Source organism: Salvelinus alpinus, chromosome 8 (assembly GCF_045679555.1).
Source record: "Salvelinus alpinus chromosome 8, SLU_Salpinus.1, whole genome shotgun sequence".
Classification (NCBI taxonomy): domain Eukaryota; kingdom Metazoa; phylum Chordata; class Actinopteri; order Salmoniformes; family Salmonidae; genus Salvelinus; species Salvelinus alpinus.
This window is the reverse complement of record NC_092093.1, coordinates 46,531,938-46,555,144: the sequence shown is the minus strand read 5'-3', so window position 1 is coordinate 46,555,144 and position 23,207 is coordinate 46,531,938. Positions and strand designations below refer to the sequence as shown.

General features: G+C 46.2%; 1 protein-coding gene across 6 annotated transcripts in view; it reads right to left on the bottom strand.

The window, feature by feature from the left end:
* Positions 1-2,741: 2,741 nt before the first annotated feature.
* Positions 2,742-23,207, bottom strand: part of gorasp1b (golgi reassembly stacking protein 1b) — a 41,248-nt gene continuing 20,782 nt past the window's right edge. For 2 of the 6 annotated variants that reach the window (XR_011676512.1, XM_071414070.1), the window contains exon 7: positions 2,742-3,228. Coding sequence is in view for 3 of the 6 variants with exons in the window: in XM_071414070.1 (XP_071270171.1) it covers positions 3,184-3,228 (45 nt within the window). In the remaining 3 variants the exon portion in view is untranslated. Of the gene's footprint in view, positions 3,229-3,637; positions 3,790-23,207 lie in introns of those variants that run through there. The other 4 variants (XR_011676511.1, XM_071414071.1, XM_071414069.1 and 1 more) reach the window with 3 other exon arrangements.

Sequence of the window (23,207 nt, the reverse complement as noted above, 5' to 3'; positions counted from 1 at the left end):
TGGTTCTGGTTCTCCCTGTATATATCTATTACCTCTACACATTGATCTGGTTCTCCCTGTATATATCTATTACCCCTACACATTGATCTGGTTCTGGTTCTCCCTGTATATATCTATTACCCCTACACATTGATCTGGTTCTGGTTCTCCCTGTATATATCTATTACCCCTACACATTGATCTGGTTCTCTCCTGTATATATCTATTACCCCTACACATTGATCTGGTTCTGGTTCTCCCTGTATATATCTATTACCCCTACACATTGATCTGGTACTCCCTGTATATATCTATTACCCCTACACATTGATCTGGTTCTCCCTGTATATATCTATTACCCCTACACATTGATCCGGTTCTCTCTGTATATATCTATTACCCCTACACATTGATCCGGTTCTCTCTGTATATATCTATTACCCCTACACATTGATCCGGTTCTCCCTGAATATATCTATTACCCCTACACATTGATCCGGTTCTCCCTGTATATATCTATTACCCCTACACATTGATCTGGTTCTCCCTGTATATATCTATTACCCTACACATTGATCTGGTTCTCCCTGTATATATCTATTACCCCTACACATTGATCTGGTTCTCCCTGTATATATCTATTACCCCTACACATTGATCTGGTTCTGGTTCTCCCTGTATATATCTATTACCCCTACACATTGATCTGGTTCTCCCCTGTATATATCTATTACCCCTACACATTGATCTGGTACTCCCTGTATATATCTATTACCCCTACACATTGATCTGGTACTCCCTGTATATATCTATTACCCCTACACATTGATCTGGTTCTGGTTCTCCCTGTATATACCTATTACCCCTACACATTGATCTGGTTCTGGTTCTCCCTGTATATATCTATTACCCCTACACATTGATCTGGTTCTGGTTCTCCCTGTATATATCTATTACCCCTACACATTGATCTGGTTCTCCCTGTATATATCTATTACCCCTACACATTGATCTGGTTCTGTTTCTCCCTGTATATATCTATTACCCCTACACATTGATCTGGTTTTGGTTCTCCCTGTATATATCTATTACCCCTAAACATTGATCTGGTTCTCCCTGTATATATCTATTACCCCTACACATTGATCTGGTTCTCTCTGTATATATCGATTACCCCTACACATTGATCTGGTTCTCCCTGTATATATCTATTACCCCTACACATTGATCTGGTTCTCTCTGTATATATCTATTACCCCTACACATTGATCCGGTTCTCCCTGTATATATCTATTACCCCTACACATTGATCTGGTACTGGTACTCCCTGTATATATCTATTACCCCTACACATTGATCTGGTACTCCCTGTATATATCTATTACCCCTACACATTGATCTGGTTCTCCCTGTATATATCTATTACCCTACACATTGATCTGGTTCTCTCTGTATATATCTATTACCCCTACACATTGATCTGGTTCTCCCTTTATATATCTATTACCCCTACACATTGATCTGGTTCTCCCTGTATGTATCTATTACCCCTACACATTGATCTGGTTCTGGTTCTCCCTGTATATATCTATTACCCCTACACATTGATCTGGTTCTGGTTCTCCCTGTATATATCTATTACCCCTACACATTGATCTGGTACTCCCTGTATATATCTATTACCCCTACACATTGATCTGGTTCTGGTTCTCCCTGTATATACCTATTACCCCTACACATTGATCTGGTTCTGGTTCTCCCTGTATATATCTATTACCCCTACACATTGATCTGGTTCTGGTTCTCCCTGTATATATCTATTACCCCTACACATTGATCTGGTTCTCCCTGTATATATCTATTACCCCTACACATTGATCTGGTTCTGTTTCTCCCTGTATATATCTATTACCCCTACACATTGATCTGGTTTTGGTTCTCCCTGTATATATCTATTACCCCTAAACATTGATCTGGTTCTCCCTGTATATATCTATTACCCCTACACATTGATCTGGTTCTCTCTGTATATATCGATTACCCCTACACATTGATCTGGTTCTCCCTGTATATATCTATTACCCCTACACATTGATCTGGTTCTCTCTGTATATATCTATTACCCCTACACATTGATCCGGTTCTCCCTGTATATATCTATTACCCCTACACATTGATCTGGTACTGGTACTCCCTGTATATATCTATTACCCCTACACATTGATCTGGTACTCCCTGTATATATCTATTACCCCTACACATTGATCTGGTTCTCCCTGTATATATCTATTACCCTACACATTGATCTGGTTCTCTCTGTATATATCTATTACCCCTACACATTGATCTGGTTCTCCCTTTATATATCTATTACCCCTACACATTGATCTGGTTCTCCCTGTATGTATCTATTACCCCTACACATTGATCTGGTTCTGGTTCTCCCTGTATATATCTATTACCCCTACACATTGATCTGGTTCTGGTTCTCCCTGTATATATCTATTACCCCTACACATTGATCTGGTACTCCCTGTATATATCTATTACCCCTACACATTGATCTGGTTCTCCCTGTATATATCTATTACCCCTACACATTGATCCGGTTCTCTCTGTATATATCTATTACCCCTACACATTGATCCGGTTCTCTCTGTATATATCTATTACCCCTACACATTGATCCGGTTCTCCCTGAATATATCTATTACCCCTACACATTGATCCGGTTCTCCCTGTATATATCTATTACCCCTATCAATCAATCAATCAATCAATTTTATTTTATATAGCCCTTCGTACATCAGCTAATATCTCGAAGTGCTGTACAGACACCCAGCCTAAAACCCCAAACAGCTAGTAATGCAGGTGTAGAAGCACGGTGGCTAGGAAAAACTCCCTAGAAAGGCCAAAACCTAGGAAGAAACCTAGAGAGGAACCAGGCTATGAGGGGTGGCCAGTCCTCTTCTGGCTGTGCCGGGTGGAGATTATAACAGAACTATGCCAAGATGTTCAAAAATGTTCATAAGTGACAAGCATGGTCAAATAATAATCATGAATAATTTTCAGTTGGCTTTTCATAGCCGATCATCAAGAGTTGAAAAACAACAGGTCTGGGACAGGTGGCGGTTCCATAACCGCAGGCAGAACAGCTGAAACTGGAATAGCAGCAAGGCCAGGCGGACTGGGGACAGCAAGGAGTCACCACGGGCGGCAGTCCCGACGCATGGTCCTAGGGCCCAGGTCCTCCGAGAGAAAGAAAGAGAGAAGGAGAAAATTAGAGAGAGCCAAGATTTTCAAAATTTCCATAAATGACAAGCATGGTCAAATAATAATCAGGAATAAATCTCAGTTGGCTTTTCATAGCCGATCATTAAGAGTTGAAAACAGCAGGTCTGGGACAGGTAGGGGTTCCATAACCGCAGGCAGAACAGTTGAAACTGGAATAGCAGCAAGGCCAGGTGGACTGGGGACAGCAAGGCGTCACCACGCCCGGTAGTCCCGACGTATGGTCCTAGGGCTCAGGTCCTCCGAGAGAAAGAAAGAGAGAAGGAGAAAATTAGAGAGAGCCAAGATTTTCAAAATGTTCATAAATGACAAGCATGGTCAAATAATAATCAGGAATAAATCTCAGTTGGCTTTTCATAGCCGATCATTAAGAGTTGAAAACAGCAGGTCTGGGACAGGTAGGGGTTCCGTAACCACAGGCAGAACAGTTGAAACTGGAATAGCAGCAAGGCCAGGCGGACTGGGGACAGCAAGGTGTCATCATGCCCGGTAGTCCTGACGTATGGTCCTAGGGCTCAGGTTCACAGAGAGAAAGAGAGAACGAGAGAATTAGAGAGAGCATACTTAAATTCACACAGGACACTGGATAAGACAGGAGAAGTACTCCAGGTAACCAACCGACCCTAGCCCCCCGACACAAACTACTGCAGCATAAATACTGGAGGCTGAGACAGGAGCGGTCAGGAGACACTGTGGCCCCATCCGAAGAAACCCCCGGACAGGGCCAAATAGGAAGGATATAACCCCACCCACTTTGCCAAAGCACAGCCCCCGCACCACTAGAGGGAAATCCTCAACCACCAACTTACAATCCTGAGACAAGGCCGAGTATAGCCCACAAAGGTCTCCACCACAGCACAAACCAAGGGGGGGCGCCAACCCAGACAGGAAGATCACGTCAGTAACTCAACCCACTCAAGTGACGCACCCCTCCTAGGGACGGCATGAAAGAGCACCAGCAAGCCAGTGACTCAGCCCCTGTAACAGGGTTAGAGGCAGAGAATCCCAGTGGAGAGAGGGGAACCGGCCTGGCAGAGACAGCAAGGGCGGTTCGTTGCTCCAGAGCCTTTCCGTTCACCTTCACACTCCTGGGCCAGGCTACACTCAATCATATGACCTACTGAAGAGATAAGTCTTCAGTAAAGACTTAAAGGTTGAGACCGAGTCTGCGTCTCTCACATGGGTAGGCAGACTGTTCCATAAAAATGGAGATCTATAGGAGAAAGCCCTGCCTCCCGCTGTTTGCTTAGAAATTCTAGGGACAATTAGGAGGCCTGCGTCTTGTGACCGTAGCGTACGTATTGGTATGTACGGCAGGACCAACTCGGAAAGATAGGTAGGAGCAAGCCCATGTAACGCTTTATAGGTTAACAGTAAAACCTTGAAATCAGCCCTTGCCTTAACAGGAAGCCAGTGTAGGGAAGCTAGCACTGGAGTAATATGATCAAATTTCTTGATTCTAGTCAGGATTCTAGCAGCCGTATTTAGCACTAACTGAAGTTTATTTAGTGCTTTATCCGGGTAGCCGGAAAGTAGAGCATTGCAGTAGTCTAACCTAGAAGTAACAAATGCATGGATTAATTTTTCTGCATCATTTTTGGACAGAAAATTTCTGATTTTTGCAATGTTATTTTTTTTTTTTTGCAACCCCTACACATTGATCTGGTTCTCCCTGTATATATCTATTACCCCTACACATTGATCTGGTTCTCTCTGTATATATCGATTACCCCTACACATTGATCTGGTTCTCTCTGTATATATCTATTACCCCTACACATTGATCTGGTTCTCCCTGTATATATCTATTACCCCTACACATTGATCTGGTTCTCCCTGTATATATCTATTACCCTACACATTGATCTGGTTCTCCCTGTATATATCTATTACCCCTACACATTGATCTGGTTCTCCCTGTATATATCTATTACCCCTACACATTGATCTGGTTCTCCCTTTATATATCTATTACCCCTACACATTGATCCGGTTCTCCCTGAATATATCTATTACCCCTACACATTGATCCGGTTCTCCCTGTATATATCTATTACCCCTACACATTGATCTGGTTCTCCCTGTATATATCTATTACCCTACACATTGATCTGGTTCTCCCTGTATATATCTATTACCCCTACACATTGATCTGGTTCTCCCTGTATATATCTATTACCCCTACACATTGATCTGGTTCTGGTTCTCCCTGTATATATCTATTACCCCTACACATTGATCTGGTACTCCCTGTATATATCTATTACCCCTACACATTGATCTGGTTCTGGTTCTCCCTGTATATATCTATTACCCCTACACATTGATCTGGTTCTCCCTGTATATATCTATTACCCCTACACATTGATCTGGTACTCCCTGTATATATCTATTACCCCTACACATTGATCTGGTACTCCCTGTATATATCTATTACCCCTACACATTGATCTGGTTCTGGTTCTCCCTGTATATATCTATTACCCCTACACATTGATCTGGTTCTGGTTCTCCCTGTATATATCTATTACCCCTAAACATTGATCTGGTTCTCCCTGTATATATCTATTACCCCTACACATTGATCTGGTTCTGGTTCTCCCTGTATATATCTATTACCCCTATACATTGATCTGGTTTTGGTTCTCCCTGTATATATCTATTACCCCTAAACATTGATCTGGTTCTCCCTGTATATATCTATTACCCCTACACATTGATCTGGTACTCCCTGTATATATCTATTACCCCTACACATTGATCTGGTACTCCCTGTATATATCTATTACCCCTACACATTGATCTGGTTCTGGTTCTCCCTGTATATATCTATTACCCCTACACATTGATCTGGTACTCCCTGTATATATCTATTACCCCTACACATTGATCTGGTTCTGGTTCTCCCTGTATATATCTATTACCCCTACACATTGATCTGGTTCTGGTTCTCCCTGTATATATCTATTACCCCTACACATTGATCTGGTTCTCCCTGTATATATCTATTACCCCTACACATTGATCTGGTTCTGGTTCTCCCTGTATATATCTATTACCCCTACACATTGATCTGGTTTTGGTTCTCCCTGTATATATCTATTACCCCTAAACATTGATCTGGTTCTCCCTGTATATATCTATTACCCCTACACATTGATCTGGTTCTCTCTGTATATATCGATTACCCCTACACATTGATCTGGTTCTCCCTGTATATATCTATTACCCCTACACATTGATCTGGTTCTCTCTGTATATATCTATTACCCCTACACATTGATCCGGTTCTCCCTGTATATATCTATTACCCCTACACATTGATCTGGTACTGGTACTCCCTGTATATATCTATTACCCCTACACATTGATCTGGTACTCCCTGTATATATCTATTACCCCTACACATTGATCTGGTTCTCCCTTTATATATCTATTACCCTACACATTGATCTGGTTCTCCCTGTATGTATCTATTACCCCTACACATTGATCTGGTTCTGGTTCTCCCTGTATATATCTATTACCCCTACACATTGATCTGGTTCTGGTTCTCCCTGTATATATCTATTACCCCTACACATTGATCTGGTACTCCCTGTATATATCTATTACCCCTACACATTGATCTGGTTCTCCCTGTATATATCTATTACCCCTACACATTGATCCGGTTCTCTCTGTATATATCTATTACCCCTACACATTGATCCGGTTCTCTCTGTATATATCTATTACCCCTACACATTGATCCGGTTCTCCCTGAATATATCTATTACCCCTACACATTGATCCGGTTCTCCCTGTATATATCTATTACCCCTACACATTGATCTGGTTCTCCCTGTATATATCTATTACCCCTACACATTGATCTGGTTCTCTCTGTATATATCGATTACCCCTACACATTGATCTGGTTCTCTCTGTATATATCTATTACCCCTACACATTGATCTGGTTCTCCCTGTATATATCTATTACCCCTACACATTGATCTGGTTCTCCCTGTATATATATATTACCCTACACATTGATCTGGTTCTCCCTGTATATATCTATTACCCCTACACATTGATCTGGTTCTCCCTGTATATATCTATTACCCCTACACATTGATCTGGTACTCCCTGTATATATCTATTACCCCTACACATTGATCTGGTTCTCCCTGTATATATCTATTACCCCTACACATTGATCCGGTTCTCTCTGTATATATCTATTACCCCTACACATTGATCCGGTTCTCTCTGTATATATCTATTACCCCTACACATTGATCCGGTTCTCCCTGAATATATCTATTACCCCTACACATTGATCCGGTTCTCCCTGTATATATCTATTACCCCTACACATTGATCTGGTTCTCCCTGTATATATCTATTACCCCTACACATTGATCTGGTTCTCTCTGTATATATCGATTACCCCTACACATTGATCTGGTTCTCTCTGTATATATCTATTACCCCTACACATTGATCTGGTTCTCCCTGTATATATCTATTACCCCTACACATTGATCTGGTTCTCCCTGTATATATATATTACCCTACACATTGATCTGGTTCTCCCTGTATATATCTATTACCCCTACACATTGATCTGGTTCTCCCTGTATATATCTATTACCCCTACACATTGATCTGGTACTCCCTGTATATATCTATTACCCCTACACATTGATCTGGTTCTCCCTGTATATATCTATTACCCCTACACATTGATCTGGTTCTGGTTCTCCCTGTATATATCTATTACCCCTACACATTGATCTGGATCTGGTTCTCCCTGTATATATATATTACCCCTACACATTGATCTGGTACTCCCTGTATATATCTATTACCCCTACACATTGATCTGGTTCTGGTTCTCCCTGTATATATCTATTACCCCTACACATTGATCTGGTTCTGGTTCTACCTGTATATATCTATTACCCCTACACATTGATCTGGTTCTCCCTGTATATATCTATTACCCCTACACATTGATCTGGTACTCCCTGTATATATCTATTACCCCTACACATTGATCTGGTACTCCCTGTATATATCTATTACCCCTACACATTGATCTGGTACTGGTTCTCCCTGTATATATCTATTACCCCTACACATTGATCTGGTACTCCCTGTATATATCTATTACCCCTACACATTGATCTGGTACTGGTTCTCCCTGTATATATCTATTACCCCTACACATTGATCTGGTACTCCCTGTATATATATATTACCCCTACACATTGATCTGGTTCTCCCTATATATATCTATTACCCCTACACATTGATCTGGTTCTGGTTCTCCCTGTATATATCTATTACCCCTACACATTGATCTGGTACTCCCTGTATATATCTATTACCCCTACACATTGATCTGGTTCTGGTTCTCCCTGTATATATCTATTACCCCTACACATTGATCTGGTTCTGGTTCTCCCTGTATATATCTATTACCCCTACACATTGATCTGGTTCTCCCTGTATATATCTATTACCCCTACACATTGATCTGGTTCTGGTTCTCCCTGTATATATCTATTACCCCTACACATTGATCTGGTTCTCCCTGTATATATCTATTACCCCTACACATTGATCTGGTTCTGGTTCTCCCTGTATATATCTATTACCCCTACACATTGATCTGGTTTTGGTTCTCCCTGTATATATCTATTACCCCTAAACATTGATCTGGTTCTCCCTGTATATATCTATTACCCCTACACATTGATCTGGTTCTCTCTGTATATATCGATTACCCCTACACATTGATCTGGTTCTCCCTGTATATATCTATTACCCCTACACATTGATCTGGTTCTCTCTGTATATATCTATTACCCCTACACATTGATCCGGTTCTCCCTGTATATATCTATTACCCCTACACATTGATCTGGTACTGGTACTCCCTGTATATATCTATTACCCCTACACATTGATCTGGTACTCCCTGTATATATCTATTACCCCTACACATTGATCTGGTTCTCCCTTTATATATCTATTACCCTACACATTGATCTGGTTCTCCCTGTATGTATCTATTACCCCTACACATTGATCTGGTTCTGGTTCTCCCTGTATATATCTATTACCCCTACACATTGATCTGGTTCTGGTTCTCCCTGTATATATCTATTACCCCTACACATTGATCTGGTACTCCCTGTATATATCTATTACCCCTACACATTGATCTGGTTCTCCCTGTATATATCTATTACCCCTACACATTGATCCGGTTCTCTCTGTATATATCTATTACCCCTACACATTGATCCGGTTCTCTCTGTATATATCTATTACCCCTACACATTGATCCGGTTCTCCCTGAATATATCTATTACCCCTACACATTGATCCGGTTCTCCCTGTATATATCTATTACCCCTACACATTGATCTGGTTCTCCCTGTATATATCTATTACCCCTACACATTGATCTGGTTCTCTCTGTATATATCGATTACCCCTACACATTGATCTGGTTCTCTCTGTATATATCTATTACCCCTACACATTGATCTGGTTCTCCCTGTATATATCTATTACCCCTACACATTGATCTGGTTCTCCCTGTATATATATATTACCCTACACATTGATCTGGTTCTCCCTGTATATATCTATTACCCCTACACATTGATCTGGTTCTCCCTGTATATATCTATTACCCCTACACATTGATCTGGTACTCCCTGTATATATCTATTACCCCTACACATTGATCTGGTTCTCCCTGTATATATCTATTACCCCTACACATTGATCTGGTTCTGGTTCTCCCTGTATATATCTATTACCCCTACACATTGATCTGGATCTGGTTCTCCCTGTATATATATATTACCCCTACACATTGATCTGGTACTCCCTGTATATATCTATTACCCCTACACATTGATCTGGTTCTGGTTCTCCCTGTATATATCTATTACCCCTACAAATTGATCTGGTACTGGTTCTACCTGTATATATCTATTACCCCTACACATTGATCTGGTTCTGGTTCTACCTGTATATATCTATTACCCCTACACATTGATCTGGTTCTCCCTGTATATATCTATTACCCCTACACATTGATCTGGTACTCCCTGTATATATCTATTACCCCTACACATTGATCTGGTACTCCCTGTATATATCTATTACCCCTACACATTGATCTGGTACTGGTTCTCCCTGTATATATCTATTACCCCTACACATTGATCTGGTACTCCCTGTATATATCTATTACCCCTACACATTGATCTGGTACTGGTTCTCCCTGTATATATCTATTACCCCTACACATTGATCTGGTACTCCCTGTATATATATATTACCCCTACACATTGATCTGGTTCTCCCTATATATATCTATTACCCCTACACATTGATCTGGTTCTGGTTCTCCCTGTATATATCTATTACCCCTACACATTGATCTGGTACTCCCTGTATATATCTATTACCCCTACACATTGATCTGGTTCTGGTTCTCCCTGTATATATCTATTACCCCTACACATTGATCTGGTTCTGGTTCTCCCTGTATATATCTATTACCCCTACACATTGATCTGGTTCTCCCTGTATATATCTATTACCCCTACACATTGATCTGGTTCTCCCTGTATATATCTATTACCCCTACACATTGATCTGGTTCTGGTTCTCCCTGTATATATCTATTACCCCTACACATTGATCTGGTACTGGTTCTCCCTGTATATATCTATTACCCCTACACATTGATCTGGTTCTCCCTGTATATATCTATTACCCCTACACATTGATCTGGTACTGGTTCTCCCTGTATATATCTATTACCCCTACACATTGATCTGGTTCTCCCTGTATATATATATTACCCCTACACATTGATCTGGTTCTCCCTGTATATATCTATTACCCCTACACATTGATCTGGTTCTGGTTCTCTCTGTATATATCTATTACCCCTACACATTGATCTGGTTTTGGTTCTCCCTGTATATATCTATTACCCCTACACATTGATCTGGTTCTCCCTGTATATATCTATTACCCCTACACATTGATCTGGTTCTCTCTGTATATATCGATTACCCCTACACATTGATCTGGTTCTCCCTGTATATATCTATTACCCCTACACATTGATCTGGTTCTCTCTGTATATATCTATTACCCCTACACATTGATCCGGTTCTCCCTGTATATATCTATTACCCCTACACATTGATCTGGTACTGGTACTCCCTGTATATATCTATTACCCCTACACATTGATCTGGTACTCCCTGTATATATCTATTACCCCTACACATTGATCTGGTTCTCCCTGTATATATCTATTACCCTACACATTGATCTGGTTCTCTCTGTATATATCTATTACCCCTACACATTGATCTGGTTCTCCCTTTATATATCTATTACCCCTACACATTGATCTGGTTCTCCCTGTATGTATCTATTACCCCTACACATTGATCTGGTTCTGGTTCTCCCTGTATATATCTATTACCCCTACACATTGATCTGGTTCTGGTTCTCCCTGTATATATCTATTACCCCTACACATTGATCTGGTACTCCCTGTATATATCTATTACCCCTACACATTGATCTGGTTCTCCCTGTATATATCTATTACCCCTACACATTGATCCGGTTCTCTCTGTATATATCTATTACCCCTACACATTGATCCGGTTCTCTCTGTATATATCTATTACCCCTACACATTGATCCGGTTCTCCCTGAATATATCTATTACCCCTACACATTGATCCGGTTCTCCCTGTATATATCTATTACCCCTACACATTGATCTGGTTCTCCCTGTATATATCTATTACCCCTACACATTGATCTGGTTCTCTCTGTATATATCGATTACCCCTACACATTGATCTGGTTCTCTCTGTATATATCTATTACCCCTACACATTGATCTGGTTCTCCCTGTATATATCTATTACCCCTACACATTGATCTGGTTCTCCCTGTATATATCTATTACCCTACACATTGATCTGGTTCTCCCTGTATATATCTATTACCCCTACACATTGATCTGGTTCTCCCTGTATATATATATTACCCCTACACATTGATCTGGTACTCCCTGTATATATCTATTACCCCTACACATTGATCTGGTTCTCCCTGTATATATCTATTACCCCTACACATTGATCTGGTTCTGGTTCTCCCTGTATATATCTATTACCCCTACACATTGATCTGGTTCTGGTTCTCCCTGTATATATATATTACCCCTACACATTGATCTGGTACTCCCTGTATATATCTATTACCCCTACACATTGATCTGGTTCTGGTTCTCCCTGTATATATATATTACCCCTACACATTGATCTGGTACTCCCTGTATATATCTATTACCCCTACACATTGATCTGGTTCTGGTTCTCCCTGTATATATCTATTACCCCTACAAATTGATCTGGTACTGGTTCTACCTGTATATATCTATTACCCCTACACATTGATCTGGTTCTGGTTCTACCTGTATATATATATTACCCCTACACATTGATCTGGTTCTCCCTGTATATATCTATTACCCCTACACATTGATCTGGTACTCCCTGTATATATCTATTACCCCTACACATTGATCTGGTACTCCCTGTATATATCTATTACCCCTACACATTGATCTGGTACTGGTTCTCCCTGTATATATCTATTACCCCTACACATTGATCTGGTACTCCCTGTATATATCTATTACCCCTACACATTGATCTGGTACTGGTTCTCCCTGTATATATCTATTACCCCTACACATTGATCTGGTACTCCCTGTATATATATATTACCCCTACACATTGATCTGGTTCTCCCTATATATATCTATTACCCCTACACATTGATCTGGTTCTGGTTCTCCCTGTATATATCTATTACCCCTACACATTGATCTGGTACTCCCTGTATATATCTATTACCCCTACACATTGATCTGGTTCTGGTTCTCCCTGTATATATCTATTACCCCTACACATTGATCTGGTTCTGGTTCTCCCTGTATATATCTATTACCCCTACACATTGATCTGGTTCTCCCTGTATATATCTATTACCCCTACACATTGATCTGGTTCTCCCTGTATATATCTATTACCCCTACACATTGATCTGGTTCTGGTTCTCCCTGTATATATCTATTACCCCTACACATTGATCTGGTACTGGTTCTCCCTGTATATATCTATTACCCCTACACATTGATCTGGTTCTCCCTGTATGTATCTATTACCCCTACACATTGATCTGGTACTCCCTGTATATATCTATTACCCCTACACATTGATCTGGTACTCCCTGTATATATCTATTACCCCTACACATTGATCTGGTACTGGTTCTCCCTGTATATATCTATTACCCCTACACATTGATCTGGTACTCCCTGTATATATCTATTACCCCTACACATTGATCTGGTACTGGTTCTCCCTGTATATATCTATTACCCCTACACATTGATCTGGTACTCCCTGTATATATATATTACCCCTACACATTGATCTGGTTCTCCCTATATATATCTATTACCCCTACACATTGATCTGGTTCTGGTTCTCCCTGTATATATCTATTACCCCTACACATTGATCTGGTACTCCCTGTATATATCTATTACCCCTACACATTGATCTGGTTCTGGTTCTCCCTGTATATATCTATTACCCCTACACATTGATCTGGTTCTGGTTCTCCCTGTATATATATATTACCCCTACACATTGATCTGGTTCTCCCTGTATATATCTATTACCCCTACACATTGATCTGGTTCTGGTTCTCCCTGTATATATCTATTACCCCTACACATTGATCTGGTACTGGTTCTCCCTGTATATATCTATTACCCCTACACATTGATCTGGTTCTCCCTGTATATATCTATTACCCCTACACATTGATCTGGTACTGGTTCTCCCTGTATATATCTATTACCCCTACACATTGATCTGGTTCTCCCTGTATATATATATTACCCCTACACATTGATCTGGTTCTCCCTGTATATATCTATTACCCCTACACATTGATCTGGTTCTCTGTGTATATATCTATTACCCCTACACATTGATCTGGTTCTCCCTGTATATATCTATTACCCCTACACATTGATCTGGTTCTCCCTGTATATATCTATTACCCCTAAACATTGATCTGGTTCTCTCTGTATATATCTATTACCCCTACACATTGATCTGATTCTCCCTGTATATATCTATTAACCCTACACATTGATTTGGTGCTCTAATGATCTCCTCCTCCTCTGATGCAGCAACGTGCTCTAATGCCTTCTCCTCCTCTGATGCAGCAACGTGCTCTAATGCCTCCTCCTCCTCCTCCTCTGATGCAGCAACGTGCTCTAATGCCTCCTCCTCCTCTGATGCAGCAACGTGCTCTAATGCCTCCTCCTCCTTCTCTGATGCAGCAACGTGCTCTAATGCCTCCTCCTCCTCCTCTGATGCAGCAACGTGCTCTAATGCCTCCTCCTCCTCTGATGCAGCAACGTGCTCTAATGCCTTCTCCTCCTCCTCCTCTGATGCAGCAACGTGCTCTAATGCCTCCTCCTCCTCTGATGCAGCAACGTGCTCTAATGCCTCCTCCTCCTCCTCTGATGCAGCAACGTGCTCTAATGCCTCCTCCTCCTCTGATGCAGCAACGTGCTCTAATGCCTCCTCCTCCTCTGATGCAGCAACGTGCTCTAATGCCTCCTCCTCCTCTGATGCAACAACGTGCTCTAATGCCTCCTCCTCCTCCTCCTCTGATGCAGCAACGTGCTCTAATGCCTCCTCCTCCTCCGATGCAGCAACGTGCTCTAATGCCTCCTCCTCCTCCTCTGATGCAGCAACGTGCGCTTATGCCTCCTCCTCCTACTCTGATGCAGCAACGTGCTCTAATGCCTCCTCCTCCTCCTCTGATGCAGCAACGTGCTCTAATGCCCCCTCCTCCTATTCTGATGCAGCAACGTGCTCTAATGCCTCCTCCTCCTCTGATGCAGCAACGTGCTCTAATGCCTCCTCCTCCTCCTCTGATGCAGCAACGTGCTCTTATGCCTCCTCCTCCTCCGATGCAGCAACGTGCTCTAATGCCTCCTCCTCCTCCTCCTCCTCCTCTGATGCAGCAACGTGCTCTAATGCCTCCTCCTCCTCCTCTGATGCAGCAACGTGCTCTAATGCCTCCTCCTCCTCCTCTGATGCAGCAACGTGCTCTAATGCCTCCTCCTCTGATGCAGCAACGTGCTCTAATGCCTCCTCCTCCTCCTCTGATGCAGCAACGTGCTCTAATGCCTCCTCCTCCTCTGATGCAGCAACGTGCTCTAATGCCTCCTCCTCCTCCTCTGATGCAGCAACGTGCTCTAATGCCTCCTCCTCCTCCTCCTCTCCTCCTCTGATGCAGCAACGTGCTATAATGCCTCCTCCTCCTCTGATGCAGCAACGTGCTCTAATGCCTCCTCCTCCTCCTCTGATGCAGCAACGTGCTCTAATGCCTCCTCCTCATCCTCCTCTGCAGCAACGTGCTCTAATGCCTCCTCCTCCTCCTCCGATGCAGCAACGTGCTCTAATGCCTCCTCCTCCTCTGATGCAGCAACGTGCTCTAATGCCTCCTCCTCCTCCTCTGATGCAGCAACGTGCTCTAATGCCTCCTCCTCCTCCTCTGATGCAGCAACGTGCTCTAATGCCTCCTCCTCCTCCTCCTCTCCTCCTCTGATGCAGCAACGTGCTATAATGCCTCCTCCTCCTCTGATGCAGCAACGTGCTCTAATGCCTCCTCCTCCTCCTCTGATGCAGCAACGTGCTCTAATGCCTCCTCCTCATCCTCCTCTGCAGCAACGTGCTCTAATGCCTCCTCCTCCTCCTCCGATGCAGCAACGTGCTCTAATGCCTCCTCCTCCTCTGATGCAGCAACGTGCTCTAATGCCTCCTCCTCCTCCTCTGATGCAGCAACGTGCTCTAATGCCACCTCCTCCTCTGATGCAGCAACGTGCTCTAATGCCTCCTCCTCCTCCTCTGATAGAGCAACGTGCTCTAATGCCTCCTCCTCCTCTGATGCAGCAACGTGCTCTAATGCCTCCTCCTCCTCCTCCGATGCAGCAACGTGCTCTAATGCCTCCTCCTCCTCTGATGCAGCAACGTGCTCTAATGCCTCCTCCTCCTCTGATGCAGCAACGTGCTCTAATGCCTCCTCCTCCTTCTCTGATGCAGCAACGTGCTCTAATGCCTCCTCCTCCTCCTCCTCCTCTGATGCAGCAACGTGCTCTAATGCTTCCTCCTCCTCCTCTGATGCAGCAACGTGATCTAATGCCTCCTCCTCCTCCTCTGATGCAGCAACGTGCTCTAATGCCTTCTCCTCCTCCTCTGATGCAGCAACGTGCTCTAATGCCTCCTCCTCCTCCTCCGATGCAGCAACGTGCTCTAATGCCTTCTCCTCCTCCTCTGATGCAGCAACGTGCTCTCATGCCTTCTCCTCCTCCTCCTCTGATTCAGCAACGTGCTCTAATGCCTCCTCCTCCTCTGATGTAGCAACGTGCTCTAATGCCTCCTCCTCCTCCTCTGATGCAGCAACGTGCTGTAATGCCTCCTCCTCCTCCTCTGATGCAGCAACGTGCTCTAATGCCTCCTCCTCCTCTGATGCAGCAACGTGCTCTAATGCCTCCTCCTCCTCTGATTCAACAACGTGCTCTAATGCCTCCTCCTCCTCCTCCTCTGATGCAGCAACGTGCTCTAATGCCTCCTCCTCCTCCGATGCAGCAACGTGCTCTAATGCCTCCTCCTCCTCCGATGCAGCAACGTGCTCTAATGCCTACTCCTCCTCTGATGCAGCAACGTGCTCTAATGCATCCTCCTCCTCTGATTCAACAACGTGCTCTAATGCCTCCTCCTCCTCCTCCTCCGATGCAGCAACGTGCTCTAATGCCTCCTCCTCCTCCGATGCAGCAACGTGCTCTAATGCCTTCTCCTCCTCCTCTGATTCAACAACGTGCTCTTATGCCTCCTCCTCCTCCTCTGATGCAGCAACGTGCTCTAATGCCTCCTCCTCCTCCTCTGATGCAGCAACGTGCTCTAATGCTTCCTCCTCCTCCTCTGATGCAGCAACGTGATCTAATGCCTCCTCCTCCTCCTCTGATGCAGCAACGTGCTCTAATGCCTTCTCCTCCTCCTCTGATGCAGCAACGTGCTCTAATGCCTCCTCCTCCTCCTCCGATGCAGCAACGTGCTCTAATGCCTCCTCCTCCTCCTCTGATGCAGCAACGTGCTCTAATGCCTCCTCCTCCTCCTCTGATGCAGCAACGTGCTCTAATGCCTCCTCCTCCTCCTCTGATGCAGCAACGTGCTCTAATGCCTCCTCCTCCTCTGATGCATCAACGTGCTCTAATGCCTCCTCCTCCTATTCTGATGCAGCAACGTGCTCAAATGCCTCCTCCTCCTCTGATGCAGCAACGTGCTGTAATGCCCCCTCCTCCCCTGATGCAGCAACGTGCTCTAATGCCTCCTCCTCCTCCGATGCAGCAACGTGCTCTAATGCCTCCTCCTCCTCCTCTGATGCAGCAACGTGCTCTAATGCCTCCTCCTCCTCCTCTGATGCAGCAACGTGCTCTAATGCCTCCTCCTCCTCCTCTGATGCAGCAACGTGCTCTAATGCCTCCTCCTCCTCCTCTGATGCAGCAACGTGCTCTAATGCCTCCTCCTCCTCCTCTGATGCAGCAACGTGCTCTAATGCCTCCTCCTCCTCTGATGCAGCAACGTGCTCTAATGCCTCCTCCTCCTCCTCTGATGCAGCAACGTGCTCTAATGCCTCCTCCTCCTCCTCCTCTGATGCAGCAACGTGCTCTAATGCCTCCTCCTCCTCTGATGCAGCAACGTGCTCTAATGCCTCCTCCTCCTCCTCTGATGCAGCAACGTGCTCTAATGCCTCCTCCTCCTCCTCTGATGCAGCAACGTGCTCTAATCCCTCCTCCTCCTCCGATGCAGCAACGTGCTCTAATGCCTCCTCCTCCTCTGATGCAGCAACGTGCTCTAATGCCTCCTCCTCCTCCTCTGATGCAGCAACGTGCTCTAATGCCTCCTCCTCCTCCTCTGATGCAGCAACGTGCTCCAATGCCTCCTCCTCCTCCTCTGATGCAGCAACGTGCTCTAATGCCTCCTCCTCCTCTGATGCAGCAACGTGCTCTAATGCCTCCTCCTCCTCTGATGCAGCAACGTGCTCTAATGCCTCCTCCTCCTCCTCTGATGCAGCAACGTGCTCTAATGCCTCCTCCTCCTCCTCTGATGCAGCAACGTGCTCTAATGCCTCCTCTGATGCAGCAACGTGCTCTAATGCCTCCTCCTCCTCTGATGCAGCAACGTGCTGTAATGCCCCCTCCTCCCCTGATGCAGCAACGTGCTCTAATGCCTCCTCCTCTGATGCAGCAACGTGCTCCAATGCCTCCTCCTCCTCCTCTGATGCAGCAACGTGCTCCAATGCCTTCTCCTCCTCTGATGCAGCAACGTGCTCTAATGCCTCCTCCTCCTCTGATGCAGCAACGTGCTCTAATGCCTCCTCCTCCTCCTCTGATGCAGCAACGTGCTCTAATGCCTCCTCCTCCTCCTCTGATGCAGCAACGTGCTCTAATGCCTCCTCCTCCTCCTCCTCTGCAGCAACGTGCTCTAATTCCTCCTCCTCCTCCTCCTCCTCCGATGCAGCAACGTGCTCTAATGCCTCCTCCTCCTCTGATGCAGCAACGTGCTCTAATGCCTCCTCCTCCTCTGATGCAGCAACGTGCTCTAATGCCTCCTCCTCCTCCTCTGATGCAGCAACGTGCTCTAATGCCTCCTCCTCCTCCTCTGATGCAGCAACGTGCTCCAATGCCTTCTCCTCCTCTGATGCAGCAACGTGCTCTAATGCCTCCTCCTCCTCCTCCGATGCAGCAACGTGCTCTAATGCCTCCTCCTCCTCTGATGCAGCAACGTGCTCTAATGCCTCCTCCTCCTCTGATGCAGCAACGTGCTCTAATGCCTCCTCCTCCTTCTCTGATGCAGCAACGTGCTCTAATGCCTCCTCCTCCTCCTCTGATGCAGCAACGTGCTCTAATGCCTCCTCCTCCTCCTCTGATGCAGCAACGTGCTCTAATGCCTCCTCCTCCTCCTCTGATGCAGCAACGTGCTCTAATGCCTCCTCCTCCTCCTCTGATGCAGCAACGTGCTCTAATGCCTCCTCCTCCTCCTCCTCCGATGCAGCAACGTGCTCTAATGCCTCCTCCTCCTCCTCTGATGCAGCAACGTGCACTTATGCCTCCTCCTCCTACTCTGATGCAGCAACGTGCTCTAATGCCTCCTCCTCCTCCTCTGATGCAGCAACGTGCTCTAATGCCCCCTCCTCCTATTCTGATGCAGCAACGTGCTCTAATGCCTCCTCCTGCTCTGATGCAGCAACGTGCTCTAATGCCTCCTCCTCCTCTGATGCAGCAACGTGCTCTTATGCCTCCTCCTCCTCCGATGCAGCAACGTGCTCTAATGCCTCCTCCTCCTCCTCCTCCTCCTCTGATGCAGCAACGTGCTCTAATGCCTCCTCCTCCTCCTCTGATGCAGCAACGTGCTCTAATGCCTCCTCCTACTCCTCTCATGCAGCAACGTGCTCTAATGCCTCCTCCTCCTCCTCTGATGCAGCAACGTGCTCTAATGCCTCCTCCTCCTCTGATGCAGCAACGTGCTCTAATGCCTCCTCCTCCTCCTCTGATGCAGCAACGTGCTCTAATGCCGCCTCCTCCTCCTCTGATGCAGCAACGTGCTCTAATGCCTCCTCCTCCTACTCCTCTCCTCCTCTGATGCAGCAACGTGCTCTAATGCCTCCTCCTCCTCTGATGCAGCAACGTGCTCTAATGCCTCCTCCTCCTCCTCTGATGCAGCAACGTGCTCTAATGCCTCCTCCTCATCCTCCTCAGCAGCAACGTGCTCTAATGCCTCCTCCTCCTCCTCCGATGCAGCAACGTGCTCTAATGCCTCCTCCTCCTCTGATGCAGCAACGTGCTCTAATGCCTCCTCCTCCTCTGATGCAGCAACGTGCTCTAATGCCTCCTCCTCCTCCTCTGATGCAGCAACGTGCTCTAATGCCTCCTCCTCCTCCTCTGATGCAGCAACGTGCTCTAATGCCTCCTCCTCCGATGCAGCAACGTGCTCCAATGCCTTCTCCTCCTCTGATGCAGCAACGTGCTCTAATGCCTCCTCCTCCTCTGATGCAGCAACGTGCTCTAATGCCTCCTCCTCCGATGCAGCAACGTGCTCTAATGCCTCCTCCTCCTCCTCTGATGCAGCAACGTGCTCTAATGAATCCTCCTCCTCCTCCTCTGCAGCAACGTGCTCTAATGCCTCCTCCTCCTCCTCCTCCTCCGATGCAGCAACGTGCTCTAATGCCTCCTCCTCCTCTGATGCAGCAACGTGCTCTAATGCCTCCTCCTCCTCTGATGCAGCAACGTGCTCTAATGCCTCCTCCTCCTCCTCTGATGCAGCAACGTGCTCTAATGCCTCCTCCTCCTCCTCTGATGCAGCAACGTGCTCCAATGCCTTCTCCTCCTCTGATGCAGCAACGTGCTCTAATGCCTCCTCCTCCTCTGATGCAGCAACGTGCTCTAATGCCTCCTCCGATGCAGCAACGTGCTCTAATGCCTCCTCCTCCTCCTCTGATGCAGCAACGTGCTCTAATGCCTCCTCCTCCTCTGATGCAGCAACGTGCTCTAATGCCTCCTCCTCCTCTGATGCAGCAACGTGCTCTAATGCCACCTCCTCCTCTGATGCAGCAACGTGCTCTAATGCCTCCTCCTCCTCCTCTGATGCAGCAACGTGCTCTAATGCCTCCTCCTCCTCCTCCTCCTCTGATGCAGCAACGTGCTCTAATGCCTCCTCCTCCTCTGATGCAGCAACGTGCTCTAATGCCTCCTCCTCCTCTGATGCAGCAACGTGCTCTAATGCCTCCTCCTCCTCTGATTCAACAACGTGCTCTAATGCCTCCTCCTCCTCCTCCTCCTCTGATGCAGCAACGTGCTCTAATGCCTCCTCCTCCTCTGATGCAGCAACGTGCTATAATGCCTCCTCCTCCTCCGATGCAGCAACGTGCTCTAATGCCTCCTCCTCCTCTGATGCAGCAACGTGCTCTAATGCCTCCTCCTCCTCTGATTCAACAACGTGCTCTAATGCCTCCTCCTCCTCCTCCTCCGATGCAGCAACGTGCTGTAATGCCCCCTCCTCCCCTGATGCAGCAACGTGCTCTAATGCCTCCTCCTCCTCCGATGCAGCAACGTGCTCTAATGCCTCCTCCTCCTCCTCTGATGCAGCAACGTGCTCTAATGCCTCCTCCTCCTCCTCTGATGCAGCAACGTGCTCTAATGCCTCCTCCTCCTCTGATGCAGCAACGTGCTCTAATGCCTCCTCCTCCTCTGATGCAGCAACGTGCTCTAATGCCACCTCCTCCTCTGATGCAGCAACGTGCTCTAATGCCTCCTCCTCCTCCTCTGATGCAGCAACGTGCTCTAATGCCTCCTCCTCCTCTGATGCAGCAACGTGCTCTAATGCCTCCTCCTCCTCCTCTGATGCAGCAACGTGCTCTAATGCCTCCTCCTCCTCTGATGCAGCAACGTGCTCTAATGCCTCTTCCTCCTCTGATGCAGCAACGTGCTCTAATGCCACCTCCTCCTCTGATGCAGCAACGTGCTCTAATGCCTACATCCTCCTCCTCTGATACAGCAACGTGCTCTAATGCCTCCTCCTCCTCTGATGCAGCAACGTGCTCTAATGCCTCCTCCTCCTCCTCCGATGCAGCAACGTGCTCTAATGCCTCCTCCTCCTTCTCTGATGCAGCAACGTGCTCTAATGCCTCCTCCTCCTCCTCCTCCTCTGATGCAGCAACGTGCTCTAATGCTTCCTCCTCCTCCTCTGATGCAGCAACGTGATCTAATGCCTCCTCCTCCTCCTCTGATGCAGCAACGTGCTCTAATGCCTCCTCCTCCTCCTCCGATGCAGCAACGTGCTCTAATGCCTTCTCCTCCTCCTCTGATGCAGCAACGTGCTCTCATGCCTTCTCCTCCTCCTCCTCTGATGCAGCAACGTGCTCTAATGCCTCCTCCTCCTCTGATGTAGCAACGTGTCTAATGCCTCCTCCTCCTCCTCTGATGCAGCAACGTGCTGTAATGACTCCTCCTCCTCCTCCTCTGATGCAGCAACGTGCTCTAATGCCTCCTCCTCCTCTGATGCAGCAACGTGCTCTAATGCCTCCTCCTCCTCTGATGCAGCAACGTGCTTTAATGCCTCCTCCTCCTCTGATTCAACAACGTGCTCTAATGCCTCCTCCTCCTCCTCCTCTGATGCAGCAACGTGCTCTAATGCCTCCTCCTCCTCTGATGCAGCAACGTGCTCTAATGCCTCCTCCTCCTCCGATGCAGCAACGTGCTCTAATGCCTCCTCCTCCTCTGATGCAGCAACGTGCTCTAATGCCTCCTCCTCCTCTGATTCAACAACGTGCTCTAATGCCTCCTCCTCCTCCTCCTCCGATGCAGCAACGTGCTGTAATGCCCCCTCCTCCCCTGATGCAGCAACGTGCTCTAATGCCTCCTCCTCCTCCGATGCAGCAACGTGCTCTAATGCCTCCTCCTCCTCCTCTGATGCAGCAACGTGCTCTAATGCCTCCTCCTCCTCCTCTGATGCAGCAACGTGCTCTAATGCCTCCTCCTCCTCCTCTGATGCAGCAACGTGCTCTAATGCCTCCTCCTCCTCCTCTGATGCAGCAACGTGCTCTAATGCCTCCTCCTCCTCTGATGCAGCAACGTGCTCTAATGCCTCCTCCCTCCTCCTCTGATGCAGCAACGTGCTCTAATGCCTCCTCCTCCTCCTCCTCTGATGCAGCAACGTGCTCTAATGCCTCCTC